The following is a 12,500-nucleotide window of genomic DNA, read 5'->3' as shown; positions in this document are numbered from 1 at the left end:
GGTACTCCTAAAATCTCCTCTTCTTATGCATGATTACAAAATGCTTTTATATGAGAAGGAAATGAGGTGATGTGTCCTTTGGAACAATGTCTACTGCTTTGGGATGTTCATGAGAGGGAACTATATATCTATATAATATCAAATTAAAATGGAAATGAAATAAAAATAACAAATGAAAATAAATACAAAAATAATCATATCACAATGAGCTGGATACGAGTGTCTGTCACCTGGTGCCTTGATTCCGTCAGACAAATTGCCAAAGTGTTAATCAAAACGTTTTCACATTGCTTATTCATTATCTTTGCAATGGATGGTTCAGTTTTTTGTGCAACCTTTAAACCCAATGATAATATGGGACATGCATTGTCCACTTTGCTTTGTTTTTGTTTTTGTTTCTTTTTTGACAGATTAATCCAATAGGAGACAACTGGTAGACCTACCTGACCTCATCTGTTACACTATTCTTCGTATTTTCAGAGCAAAACTTACATTTCTACTACTATTATCATCAGTACTAACATTATTATTATCATCCTCATTATCAGCATCATAATAATGTTAACAACAATAATAACAGTAATAAAAATATAAACAATAAATTCAAGGAATGAGTAAACCCATTCCTAATGGGTGAAACAAATGTCTTGCCATGGATTTGTTTTGCCGTCTCACCGATGGTGCATAGTGGCTGGGCAATGCCTCAAGCAACAAATAGCCTGCAGTATTAGGACTGCACATTCCAAAATAACCAGACGAAATGACCAGGCACAGCCAAATCAGCCACATCCATAATGGGTTAAACAAGTGTGGTAGGTAAGTCTGCTAATTGTCCTCTCTGTGACTAAAGCACTTGTGAAACCATATATGTGTAAAAGAAACAACTAAAACAAAACCATAATGGACAGTACACATATACATGACCTCCTGGCTTTAACCCTCTCGTGACGGGTGGTACAACATTGTACCGCGCATATTAGGCCTGTTCACTGGGGACGCGATATGGCGTCGGTTATTTAACTGATTTAGGCCTAAGCGTTCGAAAGCCCCGGCATTGTGACATGCAAGGCTGGAATGCCCCCGTCGTGAATGGGTTAATGGGTAATGCTCACATTCTATGAGCTAGACTCAGCTCTTGATCCTGAGGTCCCTCTGGCCATCCAGCCTCCCCTTTTGGTTCGATCACAATTACACTCATCTAGGCTTGGCCATCTTGCATGGCTTTAAAAAATGTAACTATTATGACTGCATAATAAAATCTAACAGTTTTCTAAGATCACAATCTATAGATCATCGATGACAGGGAGAAAATTAGGATCTGGGTATGGCTCCCCTTGTAGTCAGACAGGGTATACAGGCCTGGCTAAAAGGTGATAAAGCCATTCTTGGGTATGGTCCCACAGTCAATTGGGGCTAAATAGATAGTGATGCATCCCTTATTTTCCACTGTCAAGAGTTTTTTCTTTGTCAAATATAAAAATATTTTTTCATAAATTGAAGCATGGCACTTCAAATAATGTAATTATGGGGGAGGTAAAAAAAAAAAAAAAAAAAAAAAATCTCCCAACACTGATACTCAGAACTGCAAAAGGCAGTGGGGCAACTAAGAGCCATCTATCAAGGGGAGCACTACAAGGCTGGAACATATGAGCAACAATTCCTGAATTAAATCTGATTCCAGAGTTAAATAATGCTAAGAGAATCCTAGTTAAATCCTGCCAATAGAATTCCAGTTTAACCCTCTCGTGACGGGTGGTACAACACTGTACCGCGCATATTAGGCCTGTTCGCTGGGGACTCGATATGGCGTCGGTTATTTAACTGATTTAGGCCTATGCGTTTGAGAGCCCCGCCATTGTGACATGCAAGGCTGGAATGCCCTCGTCGTGAATGGGTTAATCCCCCCCCCCACCTCCTCCATGTGTGTTCAGAGATCTCATGTGTAAACCTTCCCTCACTTGAACTTCTCTTGGTTTTTGGAAGAATTACCCAATCCCCTGCCCCCTTGCCGCCATATCTGTATTCTCTATCCACACTCAATCACTCACTCACTCACTCACTCACTCACTCACTCACTCACTCACTCACTCACTCACTCACTCACTCACTCACTCACACACTCACACTCTCTTTCTCGCAGTGAAAGTTGATATCTTTTCTCTAATTAAAGTCTTGTAATCTCCTTGCATTTACAAGATATCAAGGTTCAAAGTCAGAGTTCACAGATTTTCAAAAATTCTTTATTGCAAACCCACATCTTCCCTTCATACACATTACACTTAAATACGAAAATATGTAAACGTAACCATTTTACCTTTTTAACTTCTTTCTCAGCCATTCAATATTATACCATTATATTTGATTGAAGTGGCAAAAAACTTCTACTAGACTTTCAGATGAATGTCAAACCAGTCTGTATACAACGCACTAAAAAAAAGGACTCGCAAGAATATTCATTTGAGTTTCAATAATGCACCTACACATTGGTAGAGATGGACTGAGACTCCCTTAAAGAATTTGGAGACGAGAAAAGACATATACCTAAGAAGCATCTCAGGCAGAAGTGCATTTCTTGCTTTAACTCTCAAGGAGCTCACACAATTATATCCTTTTCTGCTGTACACTCAATAGGAAGAGCATCCCACATCCTCAACATTATTAAAACATTGTGAGAAGAAAAATGCATAAGAGAAGCAGGTGTCATTCTAAAACAGAATATCAAAATGCATATTTCAAATCCATTGTGGCTTCTTATTAATTTTTTTTTGGTGACATGAAGTTGAGAATTTAAAAAAAAAGAAACTCTCAAAAGAAATGGCCACTTTAGATAATCTAACCCTTCCAGGGCAGGCCATGTCTTAAGATGTTCAGCCTGGGCTGAGCATCTGAAGATGCTGTTTTTTACTATTTTCTAGACTTATGGTATATGTGAGTTTATCTATGGTATGTTAGCAAAGAGATACTAATTAGTATTTTGTGTAATACTCTAATTACACAACTGCAGAAATGAATAGGTTTCAATTTCAACTAAAAAATGCAATACGAAAGTGATCCAACCCAGTAGATTACAGACTAAAATGAATATGTATTGAAGACCATCTAGCCATTCAATTTATTTTTTCCCCTGCTATCCCTTACCCTGATGAAATAAATGCCAGATATTATTTGTCGTGCATATGCAGAAATACAATAGGATCAAATATATAAGTAATTTTAAGTGTCAACATTTTTAAGACATTTTAAGACATCTGGTTGCCAATGCAAAATACCAGCATACAAACTGGCAATCTTTCCATAAATATAACTAAATACAATGAACTAAGTGGCATGCATTGAAATAATCTTTGCAAAAGCACAAGGAAACCAACAAAGCACAATAAAGCATTAGCATTATATTCTAATTATAATCAAGTGTAAACAAAAATTATTGCAACACAAGAAGAGCTAAGCAACTTATCTGCCTTAAACAGTTACTATCATTTCTCCTGATATCAGAGTATATTGTATTATTGTATCTAGCACACAATCTTCATGTATACATTAGTCTTAATAACAGGGGAGGGAGTGTAGTATATCCAGATAATTGTGGTGTAAATCAAGACCTAAATTATAAAAGTAAAAGAATGATCCTATAATGGATAGTTACATACTGGAAAAGTACATATAAAACTCTAAAGTATGTAGGAACTGCACCACAAACTACACAAGACATTGTATGAATGCCAGGAATTATACAGATTAATTAAAAACACTAGATTTTGGGTAAAGATGATGCACTTGATAAGCTGGTGATGACTGATGATACGCTGACAGGATGGTGATGATAACTCTGATACCTGAAAGGTTGGTGATGATAACTTTTTTAAACCGATGATGTGATTAGGATACACTGTATATACTCAATCAGTCACCACTAACCTCTCAAGTATATCTTTGACTCAATGAAAAAATAATAACCTAGTAATATAATTGTAAAATAAACAGGCACAGCTGGCAGGGACAGCAAGCCATCAGTCAGATATATATAATATATATATATATATATATATATATATATATATATAATATATATATATATATATATATATATATATATATATATATATATAAGAAAACCATTAAATAGATACACTACATACTATCTTACCTGGATAAAGGAGACAAGAAAATATGGGTCCATTACAATTAAAGGTGCAAATAAAATTGAAATTACAGCTGACATCAATAGACCTACAATTACCACAATGAACATGCTAAATAAAAAATTGCTACTTGAAAAATTTAAGAAAAGAAAGAGAACTTTTGCTTCTCTGCTATACTATCTATAAGCACTATAATCTTTATTGTCACTCACTAGAATATTGAGACACCATTCCAATTATACTGCTCACTAATCAAAGACATTTACACGTTGTTCTAGTAAACATCTTAAATAATGTATATTTGTTAATAACCAAATATATCATTTCACTTTCATTAGAAAATGGCTTCATCTAATTGAGAATAGAATTGGCAGTGTGGTTATCAAATATTTCCATATTTAAAGTCTTATGAGAAAAAATAAGTGGATCAACAATTCCCAATGAATTCTAATAATAGAACAACATACCAATAAAGCTAATGGACTACTTCACAAGTTCTGCTAATGTATTGTGAGACTAGTTAAACAGGATGAGAGGTACTGTTCAGGTCACAGATTTGAGTGTTATGAATTGGAGATGTCATTATTGCACCACAAATATATGGTTACTTTCTTATATTTGTTACACAGTACATGTATAGAACAAAAAAGAATAAATCATTCCATTCTTAATAACTAGCACTTTTTTAAGTAAACCCCATAAAATTATGTGACAATTGCTTTATCCTATCTATCAACATAATTACAATAGCTGGTGTATAACTTCAAATAAAAATTCACTAATTAAATACATTATGTATAATTTAAAGGCATTATTACAGGATTTCACACTTAGCACCCACAAGATTATTGATAGAAGAATGAGTTAATTTAGTTTAAACTATTCATAGGACACTAACAAATTGTAGCTATTTCCTGATGGGGTACTGCAGAGGTCAAATCCCCTTTTAATATCTTTTTCACATTCTCATCACACAATTTTCCTTAAATTGTTCATGCCCTCAATTATCCTGAACAATATCAAAAGTATAGTAGTATTAAATATGGATAATGTATATCATTCCTAATCCAACATCACCATCTTCATTATCTGTGATACAGCCCATTCTGTAAAAATGACTATGGAAGTTCCTAAAACTTTAATAATAAAGAAGACATTTATCAGTTCCTGATTTTTTTCAACTTGAAACATCAAAGTGGGCAAAATTACAGTTTCAGACAATCATCAAGAACAAATAAATGGTATATCAAAAGTACAGATTCATGATTTCATCTGGGGGTTTTCTTTATCTCAACTTCTAAATATAAATATGAATATAAGAGAATGAAAGAAATCCAAAAGTGCACACCAACATAATGATAATTCTATCTTGCATATTGCAGATCTCATTGAAAGGTGCCATACTTTTCAGTCTGGTCTAAACATCCCTTTTGAAGTTTTTTTTTCTTGGTATTTTATTCCCTCTCTACCTGTCAAGACTACCATCATCACCATAGCTGGTTTTGCAGACTACACAAAATGAAAAGAAAAACTTGACTACATCGATTTTTTTAGTCCATATACTACTTACCTTGTACTACATATGGTTATGGGACTGTAAATAAGCCATAACATAACTAATTTCTTCTCTCCAAGGCTCAGAGAGAGATTTTTAAAATCAGACCAAACGAACGACTTCTAAAATTCGTTCGTGGAAAAAATACTATTGGTATACTGAAATACCTAAATATCTAATTGCCTTCTCTATACTCCAAACCTGCTCAGTAACATTTTGCTATTACATTTTACAATTGAGGGTGTCTATACAATACTCTGAAATAATACTACAAGTGATTATTCCTACACAACTTACTTCAAGTAGACTGCTTTGTTTATGTTGCCAGAGCTGTATGTGAAGGATCATTGATCTAAAATAGTGTGAGGCTGCAGAGATAAGCTGTATAAAATAATGCACTGCGCATTAGCCTCTTCTATATACCGAGAGAGATCAATAATGAGTAGATTATTAGTTGTTATTGTTTCTTTGCATATACTAAGACAATTTGATAAATCATAATATAAGAAAAATCTGTAACAATCTCTCAGTTAATTTCCTGTAAGCCTTAACATAAGAACAAAGAAAGAATATAAGACCTGGATATATCTATGGATCTGCCATGATCACGCGATCGAAGAGGGTATCTATCAATTACATATGGACTTTTAAATAAAAATCTTCACATACGAACAAAGCATACCCTGAAAATGCCACAAACAATCGCTCCAATTGTCGATCATGTTGGCAGGCCTGCCATGTGACAGTCTCAGCTGATACAGTGTAAACAACGCACGAGGGACGAAGGTATCAGAGTGCGACTCGAGACAGAGGAGAGTAGAGAGGTCGTCAGGGAAGTGTGTCGCCATGAAGATCATTTTCTTCTTGTGTCTCTCGATAATCAGTTTTGTGAAAGCAAGGTCCAGTGGTGTTGTTCCCGTGAGTAATAACGATTTAGCAATGTTTGTTGGAGCGGATATATATATATGTCTTTGTGTAAACTGTCGTATATAAAGCAGTGGGTACTTTTGCATTCGTACTTATCCCTGTCGTCTGCTATGCACGCAAAATATAAAAAAGTTTAATCAATTCTGTAGGATTTAGGTGTCATTTACTTGAATTTGCTTATTATTGTTATATTTTATCTACAAATAAATATTCAAAATATACTCACATGGCAGCTTCTCAAATGTCATGAGTGAGTCATAATCATAAGAACTGATAGGCCGGGGCTATGGTATTCAGAGAAGCAAAGGAATCAAGATACACTCGTTATTCTAGCCGTATTGGCGCCTTTTATGGAGGTGTGGTTTATCATGCTGGATTTCTGTTTTTGAATAATGAGTACGTAAAGTTGTTATAGAGAGACTGAATAATCAAAAGGGTTTTATGATAATGTGAAAAGTTTTAGGTACTCTCATGCATTCGTTATGATTCTCTCTCTATCTATCTCTCTCTGTCTCTCTCTTTCTCTCTCTTTCTCTCTCTTTCTCTCTCTCTCTCTCTCTCTCTCTCTCTCTCTCTCTCTCTCTCTCTCTCTCTCTCTCTCTCTCTCTCTCTCTCTCTCTCTCTCTCTCTCTCTCTCTCTCTCTCTGTCGTATGTGTGTGTGTGTGCAGTGTGCATGTATATATATGCATGTATGTATATAGAAATATATATCTATATATTTATTATTTATTTTACTTAGTTATATGCAAATACATATAAATAGATAACACACTAACACTAACACAAACACAAACACAAACTAAAAATGATATAGCGGACGGGTCCCGGGAGCTCAGCCCTCTCTCCCGCATATAAACAACTAGGTAAAAAGACACATTAATAATCAAGAATATTGTTACAATTTACTCATGACGTCTTTTTTAATGAAGGATGACACCGACAATGACAAACCACGGCGTTAGTGAGAGGCATGCGAGACGCCGAAGGTTGATTGGCAACTGTTACATGGTTACTGATCCAATCGATAACGGCATTTGAACTTATCTTGGCCATTGTTTTAGTAGAACGCTATCACCTTCGCTTGAGGGATAAGCCACTAATGCCGAATAGGAAAAATTCAGTCTGTTCGACTTTGTCTATGAAGGATGCTTCGTGGTCTACTTCACAATTCGAAGTGTACAGTGGCACTTTTTTTTTTCTCGTCAGACCGGTTGGACGAGAAAATTGATGTAGTGATGATAATGAAAATATCACTGACCAAGAGGTAGACTGCCATATTGATAATTCATTGTTAACAATAATGAGGTCAAAGCGCATTTCTTGGATCAGACAGCAAGTGATACATACCGTCAATAACGATTGTAACAAGAATAAGAACAGTTGTTATGATAACAATAATAATAATAATGATAATCATATCAGTAACAAAAACAACAGCAATAAAAATCATGAGCTGAATACCACCCGTAGTTTAGTGAATAAGAAAAACTATATTGTTGGATGGATTTGCGTTAGGCTTAACTGTGTTCGCGTTTCTTAAAGGAATGCACATTTTTCTTATCTATTTTTAAAACTGCCTTTGACAGATTTTTCGTTATTAGTACTTGGTGCCCCGAGAGAGAGATAAAGATTGTATAGATAGAATTTTGTTATACTTTTCAAGCATGATACTGTATAAGTATAGTTTCTCTTTCTATATAAGAAATGGAAATGACAAGAAAATATTTGTAAGGCATATTTATTCACCTTTTCCAGTGATCGACCAAAACAAATGAAGTTCACTGCCGAAAAGATTCTACGTCGCTGATTTCCTGCATAACTTGCTTGCATTGTCAATCATAGCAAATTAAGTCTCCGAATATTTTCAACCATGAAAGTGGTCTTAGAAGAATGCGGAGGACATCATATAATTCGTAGCACAGTAATAGTAGGAATAAAGAATAGATCAAGGATAATCATGTCAACCTTCCACACAGAATTGCTATGTATTTGTTTTGATTACTATGTTTTCCATAGCTTTTACTGGAGTCCTTGTGATATATTCATGGAATGGCTCGGTTTTACTACTTTTTTAGGTGCGTTTATTATAGTGAAAATTATATATCTGTCCAAGGCGAATACACATTCTATTTGAATTACTTATCCACATGCAGACCTAGCGAAGAAACAGATGTAGTTTTTGTGATCTAAGGATAAATTGTAATCTATATATGTATATAATATATGTGTACATATGTGTGTGTGTTTATAAATGTATAGATAGATAAGTTATGTATATATATATATATATATATATGTATATATATATATATATATATATATATATATATATATATCTATATATATATATATATATATAAGATTATGGTGACACGAAGTACGGCTGCAAAAGGGGAAGATGCAACAAGTAAAAATCACATTTACGAAATCTTCAGGATTTTGCGTCCCGGGAAGGTTACTGCTTGTCAGCGCGTGACTTCTGACAGGACATGCTGAACAGTGCAGAATGGGTTTATCAGAAATTAAAAGATACAGAAAATTTATATAAAAAATGATATTATAGCATGGATAAATAAGGAAGGACGATAACTGTATTACATGAGAAAAAAAAGCATTGTTAATAGTATTAATTATTAATAGTAAATAACAATAGATGATATTATTAATAACCTTCGATCAAAACATAAAAAAAATGAAACACTCACGAATGACACCACTTGAGTCATTGAAGTTCATTCGCTCGCCCCATCCCTCTGGTAACGTCGAACTCACGTGATGTTGACATGAGGATGCGTCATTTCGATCACTTGAACTTTTTCTTATTTTAACATCTAATGCTGCGGGAAATTTTGTTTTATTGTGTATTTCTCTAGGTATAGTCGCAGAAGTATTTAATGTGTGTTTATTTTGTGCAATAAATGTGATGTTTAGCTATTATGTGTATGATTGAGTAGTTCTTTGCGAGGTTCACCGCCTGAGTGAATAGATTGCAGATATTGCATGTTTTTTACAATTATATTTAATGCTTTATTATTACCTTACGTCAGGGAGATATGTTAAACTATGATCCTCAGTGAATCCTAGGTACCTTTACTAGTTGACAATAATGAGAATTTGAAAAATAAAAAATGGGAATATCTACAATGCCCTGCGCCTCAGGGTACAGTGCCTCAGCAACAGTTATTCGCCGATAGAAACTCAACAGATACGTCTTTGATATTGGTCATGGATCAATCTGTTTATCTTTAGTAGTTCTACTGGACGCTAATGCCATAACGATGAAATTGGTCCCAACAGTTAGGGAAGGTATGTAGTATGCTATGACAATTACGGAGTTAAAGTGAGAAAATTGACTCTTTAGTCCAGTACAATACTGAGCATGTGCTACTCCTTGGGCTTAACAAATGGGATTTATTTCCTTCACAGAATACTAATGCATGTTGAACCACAACTGTTATGAGCCCCTTTTTGCCTCAGTATTATAGGACAGGTATTTATATTTCTTTGTCCAGCATAATCGCGAAAGATATAAATTACCACGTGAATGCCTGGTAATTTTATTATTTTTCTTTTATTTGCTCCAGCTAGATTCAAGGTTGTTTGATAAAGCAACGTGTCTATGCGTAACTAGGAAAATTATGCTCAATTATGCATCCATATGTTGTTTTCTTCTATTTTAGACTAAGGGCAGTAGTTTCCAGGACTCCAAATTGTAATACTATGTAATGTTATCATAATAAAGAGTTGTAAAGGAAATTATCAACGACAACAAACAGAAGAATTGTAAGTCCAAACTGACCGCTTGGATAGGATTCATAATTCCAGATGGGACGCTTTTGGGTAAAAGTCGTGGCCATTACCCAGTCTGACTGTCCTGATGTTATTTCCTTAATGCCCCCCCCCCCCCTCAAAAAAAAATAATAATAATAATAAGGACACAATACGATGAAATGAATAACAAATATTAAATATATGATTAAAACATAATCAGTAAATGTTAATAGAAATTTATGCATTATAGATGAAGAATATATTTCACCTCTTCAAAGATCTAATTTTCAGTTCTGTTTGTTAGAGTGATTTTTCAACTTGGCTGCAATTTGTTTGAAATCACGGCAGCACATTTTTTTTTTATTATACTTCGCCTCTTTTGCAGAGAGGTCATATGTCGTAAATGTTTATCTCGTTTCCTCTGAGTTAACTTGCTTTCTTGATTGAATTATCAGCTCGCAGTTCAACACACGAAAACATTTTGTTTATTGTTTGTTTTACGCAAACACTATGACTTATTGAAGAATGTGCAATTTGCCGCAAGGTAATCGCATTCCCTCTATTCACATCCATTCGCTCTATCGTCCGCATCCCTAGTCCTTTACCATTGTCATGGTCATCGTACCGATATGACCGTCGTAATGCGCAAACGACAAGGACGATATCGTAATACCTTCATTTTTTGATATACTTGTCTCCATCAGCCATCTCCCAGACGAAGGACATGGTAATCATTTCTATGATATTTCGTTAAATGCGTACGGGCAATGCGACTCAAGATGCGAAGACCATTGAGCGAAAGTGACTTTGGATACGGCTGATGCGTGTTAACTTTAAGCTAGACCTTCAACTGACTAGAATCCTGGTTGCCCGCTTGGAGGAGGTTATTCTGTATCTGTTGCAGATACAGAATCTCTCTCTTTCTCTCCCTCTCCCTCTCACTCCCCCTCTCCCTTTCTCTCTTCCTCTTTCCTACTCACTCACTCACAGTTGCTTGGATTCCTCACGCAGACTTTAAACTGATCTCGCAACATGAAACTTTAACTACTCAGTGTGATTCTGTGAACTTCTAGGAAGAGAATACCAAGGACCGCTTAGATCGCCCAGATGTTCTCAATCTCACCATTTTAAAAGTCCGTGTCCCGGAAAAGGCACGGAAGGATCGTGAAAGGGAAAACAAAAATGTGTTGTTTATTATGACTTAGGATGTTTACGGAAACGGTTTTTCCATGCCTATTAATTCACTTCACTGAAAACGATTTCATTTATGTGGATAGATGTTTGGTTGTTAAAAGGAGTTTTTTTAATGCATGAATCATTTGTATGCAGTTTGATTCAATAAATTGGTTCTTATTTGGGCCCTTTTCTGCTGTGAATCCATTCACCTGTATTACAGATTCGGTCAAATCGCACAGTTAGAGAACCGCTGCTCTCTCTCTCTCTCTCTCTTTGTATCTCTCTCTCTCTCTCAATCTTTTTTTCACGTGTGTGTGTGTTTATATGTATATATATATATATATATATATATGTATGTATGTATATGTTTATATGAATGTCAGTACATATATATTTTTTTATCTTTTACTTTATTCTGTATGTTCCCTCTAATTGCATAGTACTGCATTTTTTCAATAAGGCTTACCAGTATAGTACAGTTGAAGAAGGGTGAAAAAAATCCTGATATTTCGATAATTTTTTACATAGAAACTGTTGACAGTCCTTTGCAATGGTCGCTGTTTGATCATGCAATTTATTTTTTATTTTATTTTTCAACACCTGATTTTAGCATTAGTCGCAACAGGGGGTTGTATTGATATTGAAAATGATAGTCCTGTGGATCATTAATTAATATCTGCATATTCTAGAACTTTGCTGATGTGATTTACATTTCAGTTCCACTCGTGTGAGACTAATATCTTCCCACCTAACCAAAGGCAAGTACAACAATATGTTTATATTGTTGATTTATCAAATAAACTTTGGTTCAGATGGTTTGTCCTTTTTTTCTGATTTACATACATACTTACATACATAATCACTCTGACAGGACAGCAAGTGATCGAATAAACCTAGCTAAGTATCGAGCCATGCGGAACGATTTACC

The 12,500-nt window shown here is 34.8% G+C and overlaps 2 protein-coding genes across 2 annotated transcripts in view; one reads left to right on the top strand and one right to left on the bottom strand.

The window, feature by feature from the left end:
* LOC147467193 (protein male-specific lethal-3-like) overlaps positions 1–6,128 on the bottom strand; it is a 15,098-nt gene extending 8,970 nt beyond the window's left edge. The window contains exon 1 of the mRNA XM_086532472.1: positions 5,995–6,128. The gene's annotated coding sequence lies outside the window, so the exon portion shown is untranslated. The remainder of the gene's footprint in view (positions 1–5,994) is intronic.
* Positions 6,129–6,447: 319 nt separating this feature from the next.
* LOC122253272 (acid ceramidase) overlaps positions 6,448–12,500 on the top strand; it is an 11,205-nt gene continuing 5,152 nt past the window's right edge. The window contains exons 1-2 of the mRNA XM_086532384.1: positions 6,448–6,615; positions 12,290–12,330. Coding sequence (XP_086388510.1) covers positions 6,544–6,615; positions 12,290–12,330 — 113 coding nt within the window. The 5' untranslated portion in view covers positions 6,448–6,543. The remainder of the gene's footprint in view (positions 6,616–12,289; positions 12,331–12,500) is intronic.

Source organism: Penaeus japonicus, unplaced genomic scaffold (genome assembly GCF_977035675.1).
Source record: "Penaeus japonicus unplaced genomic scaffold, GWHDUDI00000001_assembly GWHDUDI00000037, whole genome shotgun sequence".
NCBI classification, from domain to species: Eukaryota; Metazoa; Arthropoda; class Malacostraca; order Decapoda; family Penaeidae; genus Penaeus; species Penaeus japonicus.
The sequence above is the reverse complement of the archived record's forward strand: the minus strand, read 5'-3'. Positions and strand labels throughout refer to the sequence as shown.